Raw genomic sequence first — 19,397 nt, forward strand, 5'->3', positions numbered from 1 at the left:
AGGGGGGGGATTTAAAAAGAGCAGAGGAAAAAGAAAAGAAAGCATGAAGAAAACATAAAGAAAGGGATGGGAGGGAGGGAAGGAAGGAAGGCGCAGTGGTTAAATGCAGCACTGCAGGCTACTGCTAGATCAGCAGGTCAGCGGTTCAAATCTCACCGGCTCAGGGTTGACTCAGCCTTCCATCCTTCCGAGGTGGGTAAAATGAGGACCCAGATTGTTGGGGGCAATATGCTGACTCTCTGTAAACCGCTTAGAGAGACCTGAAAGGCCTATGAAGCGGTATATAAGTCTACTGCTATTGCTATTGCTATGTTGAGGAGTTAATGTTATAATTCATGTTCTAATGTTATAAATTTTAATCCAACATTAAGTTCCGAGCTTCCAAGTCATTTATTTTTAATGAAAAAAATTTTTACTCAAATTTTTGTGTTAAAATGGGGGATGCGTGTTATACGCCGGTGCGTGTTATACGCCGATAAATACGGTATTATTCTGAAAAAAATACCAATTGAGATTCATACACATATTTAAACATTTAAGGATTAAAAAGAATGCCATGAGCTGATGCAGGTGTATTATTGACTAACTTTAATGAATCTAGGTTAATATGACTAAGGTTAGATTTGGCCCATTATATTAATGTGGATATATCTATATATTTTAATGTGCATGTCTATGTATTTTAAATAGCATTATAGTACTTAATATCAATGTACTTTGTATGTTCTTCAAATCTATCCAGAAAATAAATGTATATTAAAAATCCCATAATATTTTGCAATATCATTTAAAAAGAGTAAACAAGGACCTATTCTGCCATAGTATTCACAATTCATAATTAGATAATTAAATCAAGAATCAAAGGAAATTAATGATAATGCCTACAGATAATCTTCCAGGAACATGTTCTTGATACTAATTAATTAATATTGTGGGGTGGGTGGGAGGTGGCAGTTTGTGTTTTCCCCTATTTGTCTGTTTAGAAATAAAGGGATTAAGATTCAAAGTGAAAGGGCAGGAGGAAAATAATCTTATTGAACTGATAATAGCAATATAGAAGTTCAATTGCAGTCTGAAATCTCTCAGTCTTTTCCATGAGATTTAAAATTTTGAAAAGTTTGGACAGTTCGGAAAACTCTGGATGGAAAGTTTTTAAGGTTAGGTAGGAAGTCCATTTGATGAGGATACTTAACATGGTTTACAGTAATTCTTTAGAGTTTCAGACAGAAATATTTCCATGCTATCAAAGTATGCTAAATATTAAACCTGGGACTTTTCTGCAGGAAAATCATGTGCACTATTACTGAGCAATAAATTGTTGTCAATTTAATATTTGACTTAATGAAGAACAAGTATAGATTCAATAGTAAATCACATAATTTATGTAAAAGATTTCCACAAAAGAATAATAGAGGATATTGCTACCATCATGTAAGTCACATTTTATGTATTATGATGTCATGGCACAATCAATACAGTTTTGACATTATTGTACCTTGTAAAAGATACCTATGTTTTTATGCAAAAAATCTAAAATACTGATTGAAATGAAATCAGAAAGAGTTCCTGAAACAGAAGACTCACTGCTAATCAATATCAGTAAGATTAAATTTGATGAACTAGTGAACGAAATCCATAAGTGGTTTACACATGTAGTGATTAATTATTTTGCCTGAAACTTCTTTGAAAATCCCAATAGTTGGATCCACTTGGATCCTCACAGGGTGTATTTTTAAAATTAAGCCTTCTAAATGCTTACTGCTTGGTGAGAAGCTGCATGACTTTATTTTAGAGAAGCAATTAACTTTTTAAATATTAGTAAGGCCAGTTCCACAAAAGTGGAACATCTTACAGTGACTTTCTAAATCCTGAACTCAATAAGAATCTATAACCATTAAACACATTCTACCCTGTGTTATAGAACATTTTACTGTATGATATTGGCCAGCATTAACATGACTTATGTCCTTACAGAAAATAAGAAAAAGAAATAAACATCTGAAAAATTAAAGGTACTAACATAATGAATGGATTTATTTTCTGAGTTCAACAAGATTTTTTGAAGGAAATACTATATCAGGTAGGAATCGTTAGGTTAAGAGCAAGACATAACATCTTATGACAAAATACTCTTGAAGTCCTTCATCACTGTTTATCCAAAATGTAAGCATTTTGTGCAGAACAGGTCTAAGTGATCCAAAGGTGCTTTTCAAAAGGCAACTGGACTTCCTTGGGGTTTTTCCCTCCTTAAAGACGTTTTGCTTCTCATCCAAGAAACTTCTTCAGTTCTGATAAGAAGCAAAACATTTTCAAGGAAAAAACCAAGAAGGTTCAGTTGCCTTTTGAAAAGCACCTTTGGGACAATCATTACCTGGATTTGAGACTCTCCATGGAAGTGATATTTTGCGAGTAAGTTACTCATTATAATCATTAATTAATATTTCTTATGGTCATTACTTAATCCATATGTAGAATCTGAGAACACATGCAAAAGTATATATGAAAAGAATTCATACAAATCACAACAGCTTAAGACTTGCCAGTAGAATTATAAAATACCCATGAAAATTATTTTGCCTGAAAAGTACTGCAAACTGATACGTCAGCGCTCTGGTATTGTTCCTTTTTTGTGGGAATGTATTTTTCAAGGAGTGAGTATAAAAGTAGGCAGAAAGAGAAGGTGATATCAGGATTTTCCAAACTTACACAAGTCTAACATGATATTTAACTAAGGTGGCTTAAAGATTCTGGAGATGGTCTCTACTCCAGCGGTTTGAATCCTAGCACAGTGTGAGGAGATAGGTGCTCATCATTTGCCTCGGCTTCAGTTTGACTTGCTATGTGCAAATAGACAAATAAGTACCACTTCAGTGAGAAAAATAATGGTGCTCTATGTGGTAGTACAATCCTAGCTGGTACCGGACCTGCTGGTAAAGCTACAAGACTTGGACTGGCACACAGAAAGGTGGGATATAATGAATTTTCTGCCCCTGTAGCAGTTGTGCTAAAAATGGTAATATAGCTATCCAGTTCATGTTCTGATGCCTCACACTAATAAACTTTGTCCAATTTTATTCCAAATTACAATCTCAATACAAAGATAGGTATTATGCTGTTTATTATGTTGGCTCCATGCTGCTTCTAATGCACTAGCATTGGTGGTGCTATACTTCTTGGCTAAAAGAACCATTTCTGCAAGTCAACAAGTCAAGCTTGTGAAGAAATTTATGAATTGCAACAAAACTGACAGTTGATTTCCATTTTTAAAACACACACTAAAACTATTTTAGAAAACTTGTTTCTATTAAAATTATTATTATCAAATTCATTTGCTGCCCATCTTGCAATTCACAGTGAATATGCATATATTTCTTAAATAATGTCTCTTGCCTTGATCTTGTTGCTCTTGAAATTCATAAATTTCATTGCTAAATGTATACTAAAAAAGTGAATGAAATTGAACTATATATATATATATATATATATATATATATATATATATATATATATATATATATATATATATATATATATAATATATATTATATATATATATATATATATATATATATATATATATATATATATATATATATATATATATATATATATATATATATATATATAATTTACTGAAAGTAATGTTGTACCTTTCTTGATAGAAATCAGAAATATATTGGAAGCTAATGTGCAGAAGTAATGAAACGGGAATATTATCTTATGTTGCTATGGCATTTCAGCTTGATTGTTTCAAGTGCAACTTGATTTCACAGATGATTACCTCTAGAAATGAAGAGTCATTCCAATATTCCCACTGATAATGTGCTATTTTGCAAAACCTGATAAATTAGCACACTTTGAGAGGAGACACTTTGTGAGGCTCTCTGTGCAATTTCTTTCTGTTTTATTTGTTGGTAACTATTAATAATTACCATTAATTAATAGGAACAATCTAAAAGAAACCTAATTCCCTTTATATTACACTGTTATCAGAAGTTGACAGTGAATTTAAATGCTGTCAATACAAGCAGATGCTGATGAATATTTTTTCCATGTTTTGTTCTCAGGTTTCCACATATATACAAACACTGTCTTTCTGATACTAGCTGAGTATCTGACAGTCACAAAATTAATTTAGGTTCTTCAGTAATCCCATCACTCCAGTTTTTTTCCCCTTAAAATCAGGTAAAGAGTTAACTAGGGTTCTCTCAATCCTGTGGAGGAATTTAGAGGATGCCCCTATTTATGATCTAACAGAATTTTAAAACAAGCTACAAAATGACAGCTTCTTTGAATTTTGTTTGAAACCCAAAACAAATTAAATGCATGGAGGGAGGTAATTCTGATTTAAATTGTTTTCTATTTACAGCTTAGAACATTGTTTGTGCATTACAAAACAGCTCAAATTTCAGGTTGTAAGGTAATCAGCATCATCTAACTTCCTTGTTCTCCTCTTGTTCTATTATAATCTGTTACCTGGTATACACATTGACATGATGTTAGTCGAGCCAGTTTCAAAAATGTACAATTATGTATTCACATTTTTTCAATCTCATGATCTCAGCAGATCACAAAGAAGGAAAAGTTGTTTTATATTCATTCAAAGTTTTTTTTTTTTACTTTTTTTGTATTCAGAGGTTGCCACATGAAATGTACTACGGGAGTTTCTTATACGGTCGTCCTATTGCCCAATTCAGTCAGATATGTCTTATTCATGTCCATGAATTCTATAGTACCTCTTCCCAAAAAAGATAAAAGGACAATGTCCTTCCACGTACATAGCTTTTTCTTTGGAGGAAAAGAAATTGGATCACTCCGGTGTTGCAGAGTGGATAGGTGTCAGGCTCTGCTTTGCTGCTGCTTTGGCTGCCATGAAATGGGGAGGGAGGGCATGGTATTTGGGAGGGGTTTACTAATTGTGCTGGAGGAAGATTCTGGAGCTCTGCTGCCTGTCGGACTACGCATGCGGAGGAGGTTCCCGCCAAGACTAACGGCACCGACATTCCATCTTAGTGATGCCTTTTGAAGTTATCTCACACCTGACACTTAGGAGAATTATGATTGGACTGTAACTGGGATGTCAAGGGGTGGGGAATGGGTTATTCTATATATCAATCGCTTTCGTGCCTAAATAATCAGTCTTCGCTTCGCTACGCCTTTAATCATTTATAATTAGTAAAAGTACACTTGATTTCTACCTATGGAGTCTCGTGGTCTTCTTTCCTAATTACCCAATGAAGAGGTGCTGACAATAGGATTAAGACACAGTAAATTTATGATCATGATTAGAATCTCTCCCCGTAGAGGAGGCATGCTTCAGTATTGGCCAAAGTATTCCAGCTGGCAGTGTCCAAGAGAAGGGCCTTCTCTACTGTAGCTCCAGTCCTTTGGAACATTTCGCTGCTGAAAACACCCCCCAGCGCTTCAGGCAGGAGGCGAAAGAAGAAGCGGACGTCACCACCAGCTCCTCTGATGACTCCGATGACGACGCCTCGCCTCGTTGGGTGAGTTCAAATAAAGGCCCCATGTTGATCCCAGTAGAGTTAAGGGTGCCACCCGATGGGGAGACAGAACAGCTTCCCGCCCTCCTTGATTCGGGCTGTTCGAGATGTATGATTAACCCTGCAATGGTTGAAAAACTGGGCTTGAAATTAAGGACTTTGAAAACCCCTATTGTTTTTTGCCAAATAGATGGATCCATTGCAGGGGGTGGCCCAGCCCATTTCTACACTGAACCTCTAGAGATGAAAATGGGCACCCATGTAGAATTGATCTCTTTTATTGTGCTCCTGGAATGGACAGACCCCTTATTTTGGGACTCCCCTGGCTTCGTAAATGGAACCCTCACATTAATTGGAGGGAGGGGTGGCTACGCATTCGGACCAGCACAGCCCCAGACGGGGAGGCCGATGCCCCAGAGCCTGCTGGCTCCAGCCCCGCATTGGCCGCCAGGGGCCAGGAGAGAATTGAGGGGGAAGAAAAGATTCCAAAAGAGTATTGGGACCTGAAAGGGGTTTTTAGTGAAAAATCTTCAGATAAGCTTCCACCCCACAGACCTACTGATTGCTCCATCGATATTTTGCCAGGAGTAAAGCTTCCAAAGCCCAAAATATATTCAATGTCTCCTAGGGAAATGGAGGAAATGAGGAAATTCATTGATAAAAACTTGAAAAGGGGTTTCATTGAGCCAGCACGACCCAGGGTAGCTGCCCCCGTGTTGTTCAGAGAGAAGAAAGATGGCTCCCTGAGATTATGTGTTAATTTCAAAAACCTGAACTGCATCTCAGCTCAGAACCTATACCCGTTACCACTGATGAAGGACATGCTGGCCCAACTGGGAAAGAGCCGTATTTTCACTAAATTGGACCTCAGGGAAGCATACTATAGGGTCCGCATAAAGGAGGGGGATGAGTGGAAGACGGCTTTCAACTGCCCTCTCGGTTGTTTCCAGTTCCGGGTGATGCCCTTTGGCCTGCTGTCTTCATGCAATTAATTAATGAAATTTTGCATGACCACCTTTACAAGGGCGTTATCGTATATTTAGATGATATCCTTATTTACACTCAAACTTATGACGAACACGTCACGTTGGTCTGCACTGTCCTGAAGAAGCTCCGGGCCACTGAACTTTATGCCAAGTTGTCCAAGTGTGAATTTCACCAGGAGAAGATTGACTACCTTGGGTATCGTATCTCCCCCGCTGGTATTGAGATGGACCCCGCTAAGGTAAAGGCGGTCACTGAGTGGGAGGTGCCCCGTACACGTAGACAATTGCAGAAATTTTTGGGTTTTGCCAATTTCTATCGTCAGTTCATCCCTTCTTTTGCCAAAATTGCGCTTCCCATCACTAATTTGTTGAAGTCCAAAGGTGGGCCTAAACCTAAGCCTAGCAAGCCGTTGGATTGGACCATGGAGTGTCAGGCTGCTTTTGAGAAGTTGAAACGACTCTTTGCGGCGGAACCGGTTCTGAAGCATCCGGAGATGGACAAGCCTTTTGTCGTTCAAGCTGATGCCAGCGACGTGGCAGTTGGGGCCGTCTTGCTTCAGACTAATGACCAAGGTAATTTACAACCGTGCGCATACACCTCCCATAAGCTCACGGACATGGAAAGGTGTTGGGCAATCTGGGAGAAGGAAGTATTTGCTGTATGTTGGGCTTTGGCCACGTGGCGCCACTTTCTGGAGGGCGCTAAGCACCCCTTTGAGGTGTGGACTGACCATAAGAACTTGGAAGCTTTGAGGACTCCCAGGTGCCTCTCCCCTAAGCAGATGCGCTGGGCTCAGCATTTCGATCGGTTCAATTTCACACTCAAGTACATCCCAAGAGGGAAAATTTTTATGGCTGATGCTTTGTCCAGACTTCCTCAATACAACTGCTCTAAACTCAGTGTTATCCAGCCCGTGGTTCCCACATCCAGCCTCGCTGCTCCTGTTGTTACTAGGCAGCAGGCGCGCTCGAAAGTGGAAGTATCTCAAGATTTCCTCTCTGATCTCAAAAAGGCCCTTCCCCAGGATGACTGGTTCCAGCAGCATCAAGGTGAATGCACAATAAGGGACGATTTACCGTGGATTGGGGCGAAATTTTATGTCCCTGCCTCTCTTCGTCTCGTTGTCCTCCAACGGGCTCATGATTCCAAGTTGGCGGGTCACTTTGGATTTGTGAAGACACTGCATTTGGTGAAGAGGCAGTTTTGGTGGCCCTCTTTGAAAAAGGACATTGAACTTTATGTTGCCAGCTGTCCGGTCTGTGCAGCCGCTAAATGGCCACCATGGAAGCCGCAAGGTCTACTCCATTCTGTAGCCTGCCCTGTCGCCCCCTGGAAGGAGATTTCTATGGACTTTATTGTCGAAGTTCCTGAGAGCCAGGGGCACATCGTTATATGGGTGGTTACTGACTTATTTTCCAAACAAGTTCATTTTATTCCATGCCACAAGATTCCTTCTGCAAAGGCACTTGCTAAGCTCTTCATTTCTCACGTTTACCGTTTGCATGGTGTGCCTGATCGCATCATTTCCGATAGAGGTGTCCAATTCACTTCTGTTTTTTGGAAGGAGTTTCTTAAGCGCATTGGCTCCGCCCAGGGTTTAAGCTCCGCCCACCACCCTCAGACTAATGGGGCTTGCGAGAAGACTAATTCTGTTCTGGAACAATATTTACGTTGTTTCATCAATTACCAGCAGGATGATTGGGTGGACTTGTTGCCGCATGCGGAAGTGGCTTATAATAATTCCGTACATAGCAGCACTGAATTCACTCCTTTTCGTGTTGTATCTGGCCAGGATTTTGTTCCTATTCCTGAGGTTCCTCTTGAGCAGCCACAGATTTCGTCCGTCTCCGAGTGGAGTGAGCGATTGAGCCATATTTGGCCTTTGGCACTTAGTACTTTGGATGCTGCGCATCGCGCGCATAAGAAACAGGCTGATAAGAAACGTGCACAACCTTATCAGTACAAAGTGGGTGACCAGGTTTATTTATCCACAAAGTTCCTTCAAACTACGCAAAAGTCTAAGAAGTTGGGGCCTAAGTACGTGGGCCCGTTTCCCATAATCAAGGTAATCAATCCTGTTTCGGTTCGCTTGCAGCTACCCAAGCACCTCAGCCGTGTTTATCCAGTTTTCCACGTTAATCTCATTAAACCTGTTCGTTTCTCATCTTTACGTCCATCTGTGGACCCACCGCCTGCCCCCCTGTTGATTGATGGTGAACAACACTTTGAGGTCCGGGAAATATTGGACTCTCGGCGGCGGCAGAATCGGATACAGTACCTAGTGGCTTGGAAGCATTTTCCTCCATCTCATGCCGAGTGTGTGGACAAGTCCCATGTCCGTGCTCCCCAACTACGACAGTTTTATTCTGCTTATCCTGACAAACCCTGATTGACTCTCCTTCCTGATTTTCTCCCCACCCCCCGCTTTTTCTTTTTCTGTTTTTTGTTGTTCATCTGTTTGTTTCTGTTTTCTCGTTTTCCAGGCCTGACCGCCTTTTTCCGGAGGACGGCCGGATGTCGGCCTCTGCTTTGCTGCTGCTTCGGCTGCCATGAAACGGGGAGGGAGGGCATGGTATTTGGGAGGGGTTTACTAATTGTGCTGGAGGAAGATTCTGGAGCTCTGCTGCCTGTCGGACTACGCATGCGGAGGAGGTTCCCGCCAAGACTAACGGCACCGACATTCCATCTTAGTGATGCCTTTTGAAGTTATCTCACACCTGACACTTAGGAGAATTATGATTGGACTGTAACTGGGATGCCAAGGGGTGGGGAATGGGTTATTCTATATATCAATCGCTTTCGTGCCTAAATAATCAGTCTTCGCTTCGCTACGCCTTTAATCATTTATAATTAGTAAAAGTACACTTGATTTCTACCTATGGAGTCTCGTGGTCTTCTTTCCTAATTACCCAATGAAGAGGTGCTGACAATAGGATTAAGACACAGTAAATTTATGATCATGATTAGAATCTCTCCCCATAGAGGAGGCATGCTTCAGGACCCATTGGCCAAAGTATTCCAGCTGGCAGTGTCCAAGAGAAGGGCCTTCTCTACTGTAGCTCCAATCCTTTGGAACATTTTACCTCCTGATATATGATTGGCTCCCATCTTTCTGACCTTCTGCATGAGGAAGCAGCACACCTAACAGGGAGAGCATCACTTTGGACGTGATTGATGAATTAAGAGGTAATCCCACCTTCCAGCACTGCATTCTGTTCCCTGCCTCCCCATCTTTTAACTATAATTTTATCTTGATTGGGATTTCTATTTTTATTGTTTTAGAGATATTTGTTAGGGTTTTGACGTTTGAATGCTGAAAGCTGCTGAGAGTCATTTCATTGCGAGGACAACAAATATATATATATTTGTTTGTGTGTGTGTGTGTGTATCTATGTATCTATGTTTTGATTTTTTTTTAAAAACACACCACTGTCACCACTGCATGTCTCTTTCCATATTCTTACTAATGAGCTATAATATATTGACCTAATACTCTGTTGACACAATGCTCCTCATATTATGTGAAGAGGAATAAAAAATCATTTCACCAAGTATGATTTTGGCAGAAAGTCATGATATACTGTAAATGTTTAAAAACATGCCATACAGTGGTGAGCACTTCTTCCTTATGACATTTAATTTTAACTTTTAGTTCAAATGTTTTTTTTTTCTATTACCACAATATAAATTGTTGCTACTTTCAAAAATAGCTTTACAAAATAATTCATATCAATTAAGAACATAATTCAGTTCAGAATAAGAAAAACACGCACTTGCTTTAATAATCATTTTCCAATTACCTAAGATTGCACCAAAGATTAAGTTTTCAGAAAAAAACTGCATCTCATCAGATTTATTCCTGAAAGAATGATTTGAACTTATAACTTTTATCTTTATATGTCAAAATAAACCCTGTATGAGGCTCAGTTTCTAAAGTACAGGTATTTTTTGACTTACAGCAGTTCATTTAGTGACTGTTCAATGTTACAACACTAAAAAACAGGACTTAAGACTGTTTTTCATTGCAGCTTATCCATGGTCATGTAATCAAAAGTCAGATGCTTTGCAACTGACTCATATTTATGATGGTTGCAGTGTCTCGGGGTCATGTGATCACCTTTTGCAACCTTCTAACAAGCAAAGTCAATGGGGAAGCCAGATTCACTTAACAACCATGTTAGTAACTTAATAATTGCAGTGATTCACTTAACAAAAGTGGCAAGAAAAGTTATAAAATGGGCAACATTCACTTAAGAATTTTATCACTTAGCAACATAAATCGTGGGCTCAATATGGTCATAAGTCAAGGACTTACCTGTATCATTATTTCAAGACAGGTAACACTTTTGGATGATCAGAAACATACATACCTACACTCCAGTCCATTTCTTCCACAGCATCCCCATATAAGCCATGCTTGCTCTTTCCTCTAAAAGCTAGTGATGCATAAAGAGCTGTATGGACTTGAGAGTATGATAGGAATAGGAGAAATGGTTTATCAATATTCCTGAAATAGAGAATATAAATCAGAATGCTAGGGAATGCATAATACATTGCCATTTTCATATGAATTCTTTCTTGGTCACATGATTTATTCAGTAATAATTCCTTCAAATATTTTGGAAATATCTTACATGTTTTCAGCCAATCTAACATTCAGGAATTTTACCAGATAACCTGAGGTTGCTAGATTGAAAAAATCTTGGTAACCTACCAAACAGAAAACAGAATGGCAATTCAAGTAAGTTTTGGCTCAGTTCTTAGAATGCCTGTTATTTCTATTTATTTCAAATCAATAAAATAGAGAAGTTGTGTTCAAAATCTATCAACCAACATTTTAAAGTGAAATTTAATGTGAAAATGATACATTAGAACACTGTTATTTTCACAATAAAGGGCATTCTCTGACCCATACAATATAATAGTATAATATGATGGCATAAACTGAATTAATACACTACTACAGGAATAATAAAAAGTAGAGAAGAAAACTAGGGGATCAACCATATTGTACTTAATTCTCAGTAATAGACATGAAATGATAGACGATGTTGTAGCTATAGGAACCCTGGGTGGGGGGAATGATCATGAAACATTGGAATTCAACATTATGCAAGCACAAGCAAGAGAACAAAGTCAAATTAGAGTCTTGGATTTTAAGAGAGCCAATTTAAATAAACTTAGAGAGAACTTAGGAATTTAAATAAACAGAGAGAACTTGGGAAGAATTCCATGGATGAAAATTCTCAAGGGGAAAACAATCCAAAAAGCTTAAGAAATTTTGAAAAGTGAGATTATAAAAGCCCAGTCTAGCACAATACTAGTGAAGAAGAAAACTAACAGCTCTCAAAAGAAACCAGCAAGGATGACAAATAACTATCTTATAAATTGAAAGGCAAGAAGGACAAATATAAAAAGTGGAAAGGGGGACACATAACTAAGGCAGAATATGAGCAAATAGCATGAGCCTACAAAGATGAAATCAGGAAAACTAAGGCTCAAAATGAACTAAGATTTGTGACAAAAATAAAAAAAGCTTCTTTCAACATCTAAAAAACAAGAAAAAAGTCAAGGAAAATATTGGTCCATTAATGGAAGAAAATAGCAAGAAGGTGATGAACATCAGAGAGAAAGCAGAACTGCTTAATTCATTTCTTGCATCTGTCTTTACACAAAAGGATAAAAACAGTCCAACCTTCAAAAAGTACTCTGTAAAAAAAAAAGACTAGATATACCAGTTAAAATAGGCAAGAAAATGGTAAGAGTGCACCTGTCCACCCTAGATGAGTTCAAATCACCCGGACTAGATGGATTACACTCCAAGGTTCTGAAGGAACTATCCACTGAACTATATCTTTCAAAGATCCTGAAGCAGTGGGGAATTACCAGAGGACTGAAAAAGGGGAAAAATGGAACCAGGAAACTACAGATCAGTGGGGTACCCTAAGACTCTGTCTTAGGCCCAGTACTCTTCAACATCTTTATCCAATGATTTGGATGAGAGGAGAGATGGGAAACTCATCAAATTTGCAGAGGACACCAAGGTGGCAATAATAGCCAACACTCCAGAACATAGACTTAAGATACAGAAGGATCTTGAGAGACTTGAACATCCAGCACTATCTAACAAAATAAAATTCAATAGTGAAAAAAGTAAGGTTCTACATTTAGGCAAGAAATGCACAGGTATAGTATAGGTGGTGCCTGGATCAATAGTAGTAACTATGAGAGAGATCTTGGAATCCCAGTGGACAATCACTTAAATATGAGCCAGGAGTGTGCTACAACTGCAAAAAAAAAACGAGTCCTAGGCTGCATTAATAGAGGGATAGAATCAAAATCACATGAAGTGTTAATACCACTTTATAATACCTTGGTAAGAGCACACTTGGAATACTACATTCAGCTTTGGTCGCCACAATGTAAAAAAGATGTTGAGACTCTAGAAAAGAGAAGAGAAAGCAACAAAGACGATTAGGGGACTGGAGGCTAAACATATACTGGAAGGAACAGTTCTGGGTATGGAATATGGCTAGTCTAGGGAAAAGAAGAACTAGGAGTGACATCACAGCAGTGTTCCAATATCTCAGGGGTAGGAGGAGGGAGTCAAGCTATTCTCCAAAGCACCTGGACAAGAAGCAATGGGTGTAAACTAATGAATGAGAGAAGCAAACTAGAACTAAGGAGAAATGAGGCAAGTTGTACCACTGATTAATCAGCAGAACAACTTGCCTCATTCACAAATTGTGAATGCCCAAACACTGGAAATTTTTAAAGAATAGATTGGGCAACCATTTGTCTGAAATGGCATTGTGTTTCCTGCTTGAGCAGGAGATTGGACTAGAAGACCTCCAAGGTCTTTTCTAATTCTGTTATTATGTTAATTCTGTGTGTTTTAAAATAGTATTCACAAGTATATTTATGCTTCCTGCACATTCTTTAGGAAAGTTTCTCTCCTTTTAGTTCTCCTGGAAGCTGTGTTTGGCAGTGGAAACATTTACTTCACTCAAGTACAGATAATAATGAATCAAAGATAGATCTCTCTAAAACTGAGCATAAGTAGAAGCTGAACAAAATTACTAAGGCAGGTTGATTAAAAAGAGTGAGATCTCTATCTCAGTTTTATCTATCTATCTATCTATCCATCCATCCATCCATCCATCCATCCATCCATCCATCCATCTATCTATCTATCTATCTATCTATCTCTGGGATCATAGGGCTACAATGATAAATACAGGAAGAAAGAAGTCATCACTTACAAATGTCTATTTTTAGGAGATGACAATCCCTGGGGCAATATCAGGGATGCACTGCAACACAAGATTTCTTGGTCCCAGAACATATCTAATAAATAGTTCATACACATGGGCATAATGTTATTTGAGGATTTTCTTTTTAAGTCCACCTGATAGACAGCAAGCTTAGATAAAGAATCCTAGCAATTAATATCCTTAAGAGTATAAAATCACAAATAATTATTTTTCTCCCATCAAATTTTTTTGTAGATTTGGATGAGGGTTGGAAAGTGAATGACTCCTGTGACCTTGAAAATGGAATGGCAGATCAGCTTCTAAAAGGGAGGGAGAGTTGACAATAACAGTTAAGATCCTGTTTTATTAACTGAAGCAGTCCATTTCCTCTGAAAATTTACTATCATTCCATTCTACACAATTTATCCAAGGAGGTCTTGCTTTCTTAACAATTCAGTGTTATTCACTGAAAGAGCAATAAAGCAAACTCTGTGCTTGCATATATATTCATATTCATTTACATGGCAATGAAACATGCACATCCTTCTCTTTGATGATGGTCAATTACTTTATCCCACTAAAACATTCCTTTGTATTTAAATACAAAGGATATAACTCATTTTAAGCTATTTCATGAGTATCTTACTTAAGAGGAATGAAAACTCTTTAACAACCCTAATAGATCATAATTGAAAGTAAGGAATGTTCTTTCTTGTAATGCTTGGGGCCCAAAAGCAAAGTCCTTTAACATAAGTTGCTTTAAGCCTTCATCATTTAAAATAAATGTATGTTTAAAGGTACAGTCAATCAATTCTAATATTCTGAAAGTATCATTTAATTAAAATTAAGTTTACAATACATAAGACAGCCAAATATGCAATATTGCAAGGCAATACATTACATTAATAATTCTTATTCCCCTTCTGTCCTCTTAAAATTATAAATTGGTAGCAATATATGGAAGTGCCTGGGAAACTTCACAAATGTAAAAATTGCCTGTGCATTTCTGATGTATGAAACATGTATAATACTATGCCAATTGCTTCCCCCCCCCCCCCCTTGGGAAGGATTTTAGTCACTGACTGTCTCCCTTTAAGATCATTTCCTGTGCTGTGGTCTTTTCTTTTTCCTCTGAACTGCATTAACAACTTCCTTTAAAAGAAGGAAAGGTGTGAAGATGCTGCTGCTGCTACTTGCTATTCCTTAATGTTTGCTGATATTTTAAAAAAGAGAGAGACTATGAATAAGCAGCCATTCATGTCATGTTCCCAGAATCCTTCATCTATAGCAGAAAGCTTCAGGAGTGTGTCCTAAACTAAAATTGAAGTCCCCAGAGCAAAGATGGTTGAGGGCTCTGAATTTCAGATAAAGAAAGCTTTGAACTAGACAGCCCTATGCCTGGAACAGAAATTGCATCCCTCAGACAAAGCTCTGCTTCAGAATAAGTGCCAACAGACTTATTCCCAAGACAATCTATGGAGTCAATGTGCCAATGCAAGAAGCAAGCTGCACATGAAATCGTAAACACATGGATGGAACATTAATAAGAGTGCAAGGAAGAGGAAAAATAGCTCGATCACTCATTCTGATTATAGCAATCACAACCCTGACAAGTGGCTTGTGAGAAAGTTGCTCATGGGATTGGCAGTGATGGGAATTGTATAATATTATGTAAACCTGAAAGGAGTTTTTGTTGTTACAGAATAAAGAGTAGGTACAATTGACCCTTTATAATTAGGTTTTAATGTTAAAGTGCTCTGGACAAATTTTAAAATGACTTGAAATGTAAATACCTAAAGTAGCAAGAAAAAGAACAAAGTAATGTTTTTTCCTCATTTAAAAAAAGAATTTGGTTGTCTTTTAAAACTGCATATAATCATCATTGTAAAGGTTAGCTTCTTGTACAGAAACATTGCTAAGCACCTTCAAACATTTCCTTTTCCAGAATTTTAAAATTGGTAAACAGCAATAGAAAATGTTAGGTATTTTACTTTCCATGAGAATAAAAGAATATAACTAGTTTTCCAGACACAAATATCTAACAATTGGGATTGATAATAGAAAACAAAAACTTATTTTCAGGAATAATCAAATTTTCCTCACTAAGAAGAAAAAGTCTGTGTTTGCATAACAGAATAAACTAAAATTTGGTTGGCTAGTTTGTAATAAAATATGTAGTAGAGATCTGAGTCACATATTTAGATTGTGGTTCTTTTATGCACATTAATATAGCTGGGTTAATTGATTAAACTTACTAATTTAACCATGGATAAATATAGGATGCAATATAGATACTGAACACTGTTCTACTCATGTCCAGTTTGCTATGTTCTTTCTCCAGATGTAAAAAGGAAAGATATAAAACTGAATTTTCATTATTCATGTAACTGGTTGATTATTACAGATTTCCTTCCCTTCCCCAATGCATGGATGGTACTTGATATGCTGCAGGTACCCATCAAGGATTATATTTTAAATATCATTTCAAGTGAGAATACACAGCAAGGCTGGAACAGGCCTTGGGCAAAGTAGTTTGCAGAATTCTGGAAAGTAGTGTGATTGCTCTTCACCAGCCTGAAGGTTCTGTACTACAAAAACTCAACATCAGCTGAAGTGCAAACAAAATGCTCAATTCAACAATTGAAGCTATATTGAACAGGGCCTTAGATGATGTAGATAGTGCTAGCTCCAAAGCACCAGCATCATTCACCAAAAATGAGTGAAACTTATAAATCCCCAGTTCTATAAATGTGTGTATTTTCATTTTTTTTTCACACACAAATGCCAAGTTCATTCTCTATGTCACTAATATCCCAGAGTAATGTTCCAATACCTTAAACTATACCTACCTTCTTATAAAATGCTTGGCATCTTCTGTAAATCTCTGGGTTAGGTTTTCATAAATCCATGGTTGCTGGGTAATACTGTAATTTCTCATCAGGAAGCAATTTAGATGCCGAAAGTTGTTAAAGAAGAGGAATATGATTGCCACCAATGTAACAACCAACACAAAGAAGTAGCCTACCATTCTATGTGGAATTCTGAAAAAGCCAATATAATGCATAACTTCCAAAGTTATTAGAGCAATTCCAGTGATTTGAAGGGTTGAGGGAATATACATTTTAATTCCTTTGATGAAAACACTTCCATCCCCAGGTCTGCAGTCTCTAATATTATTCACAGGAATTCCATAGAAATGATCAAATCCATGATTTAAGGGATGGTGGCAGAAATCATGACTGCTGTTACAATTTAAACCAAGATGCCATTTGCCTAGATGAAAAAAAAGTATATAGATTTCAGATCATATGTTAGCCCTCAATAAATATTGTAGAAATTCATATTTACATTTTAATATGAAGGTACCAAAATTGTATTTTCAAAAATACAATTGAATAAAATAATGAATAAAATAATGCAATGTGAAAAAAGCAATTTAATACATTTTTGAATGCAAAAATATATACAAAACCCATTATTGTGTTTCCATATAATAAACTATATGTAAATAAATTATTTTGAATAATTTATAAACAGAAGTATTTCAACAGAAGTGATAAAAGAAAAAGGAGTTTTGAAGTCTAGAAAAAGTAAAAACTGAGCAAATATATATCTGTTTCTAATACATTACTTAAACAAACAAATAAATAAAATAGGGAATATTCATCCCTAACACCCCTTGTTAGGTAGATTATATGAATAATTTTGAAATAGTCTTCAACTAAAGACACTTATCTAAGAAAGCCACAATCCTTTTCACTTGATTTCACAAATTATTATGTTTTTTTTAACTTTCTCTGAAAAATATGCCACTATATATTTCTGTTTGAATGCACATTTTGGGCATGTGTGAATAAACATTCTTATTGTAAAAGTAGAAAGATCGGTCTAGTCTTTATTATGAATCTGGAGTTACTTTTTTCTCAACTTTTCTGATGATAAGCAAATCTTACTTAATGGTGTGGACTAATGGGAACTAAAATGAGCTTTCAGAAATTTTTACTATTAATGTGGCATATTTATACTGTATTTATGTTCACCACAGTCCTCAGAAAACCATTAACTAACTAATGGTTATATCAGTGACGTGCGGTGAGGTTTATGGCCGGTGAGGCAAGCGGGCAAAAGCTGCTCTATGTCTGCTGCCCTATGTCTACCAGCGCCGGGGCTTCGCCGGGGCTTTCGGAAAGCCGCACCAAAGCTCCGGTGCGGCTTTCCAAAAGCCGCCCCCAAAGCCCCGAGGCGTCCTGCTCTATGGCGGACACGGCGCCGGGACTTTAAAGCCCTGCCGCCATGTCCACCATACAGCGGGATGCGTCCCACTCTATGGCGGACACGGCGACGGGATTTTAAAGTGACAGATATGGTGTATGGAGAGCAGAAGAGCCAATAATTGTTTTTGGGAGTTGATGGTAAGATGAACTGATGTAAACATTTAATAATACAATACGATGCTGGCTATGCAATAGTATACATGTGATTATATGTTATGAAAATATGAAAAACTTTATATAAAAGTTTTTTGGAACATTGCTAGCATATCATCCCTAGTCCTTCTTTTTACCAGACTAGCCATTCCCAATTCCTGCAACCGTTCTTCATTTGTTTTAGCCGCCAGCCCCCCCCCCCCGCAATCAACTTTGTTGCTCTTCTCTGCTACTCGTGTTACCAAAGATGATATCAAATTTAGCCCCATTTCAAATTTTTCCTACTACTTTGAGATTGAAAAGCAGAATTCTCAATTATTCTATCATTATTGTGTTGCGGTCCCTGCGCTTACATATTCATATTCTACCTTTCATTTTTATTTCTTTTTATGCATATTATACAGGTAGCCCTCAATGTACGACCACATCTGAGATCAAAATGTATGTTGCTAAGTGTGAAATTTGTTAAGTGAGTTTTGCCCCATTTTTCTTACCACGTTTGTAAAGTGAATCATTGAAGTTGTTAAATTAGCACAATTGTTAAATGAATGTGGTTTCCCTGTTGACTTGGCTTGTCAAAACATCACAAAAGGTGTTTGTAACATTTCGGACCTCAGGGACACTAAATTCATAATTTTGAATCCCGTGGACCACTTATATGATTTTTTTAGAAAAAAGACAAATAGTATTCAGTACAATATAAAAAATGCAAATAATTTTTCAGTGAACCACCAAAATTTTCTCATGGACCACCAGTAGGGGACAGGAAGGCCCGAAGGAACGCTGTCTATGGGGTTGTGGTGGGTCGGACACGACTTCACAACTAACAACAACAACAAATACATTCTCCAAATAAAGTTGTCCCTCTAAAGAGGCCATGAAGGAAGATGAAGAGACTTGGAAGAGATGAAGAGACTTTCAATACATCCTACAAATAAAGGAGCCTTTCTAAAATCACAGTGGTGTCTCTTTCTTGACTTGGCCGGTGGGGGAGAGGAGAAAGGGAAGGGGGGCACAGCAGGCAAAAGAAAGAAAGCCCCAGCCCGCCAGCAGAGGCAGGTAAAAGACCCGCCTCTGCTGGCGGGCTGCCCCTCTCTTCTCAAACAAGGCTGCCTCTCTCTTCTCTAACAAGGCTGCCCCTCTCTTCTCCAACAAACTCTCTCTCAAATTGAGAGAGTTTGTTTGAGTGAAGTGAAGAAACAAACACATGCATACACACACGCACACAC

General features: G+C 37.8%; 1 protein-coding gene across 3 annotated transcripts in view; it reads right to left on the reverse strand.

The window, feature by feature from the left end:
• STS (steroid sulfatase) overlaps positions 1-19,397 on the reverse strand; it is a 145,405-nt gene that overhangs the window by 81,838 nt on the left and 44,170 nt on the right. For all 3 annotated transcript variants that reach the window (XM_032226902.1, XM_032226900.1, XM_032226901.1), the window contains exons 5-6: positions 16,591-17,014; positions 10,859-10,995 (exon numbers count right to left, since the gene is read on the reverse strand). In XM_032226902.1, the coding sequence (XP_032082793.1) occupies positions 10,859-10,995; positions 16,591-17,014 (561 nt within the window). The remainder of the gene's footprint in view (positions 1-10,858; positions 10,996-16,590; positions 17,015-19,397) is intronic.

This window comes from Thamnophis elegans, chromosome 11 (genome assembly GCF_009769535.1).
Source record: "Thamnophis elegans isolate rThaEle1 chromosome 11, rThaEle1.pri, whole genome shotgun sequence".
NCBI lineage: Eukaryota > Metazoa > Chordata > Lepidosauria > Squamata > Colubridae > Thamnophis > Thamnophis elegans.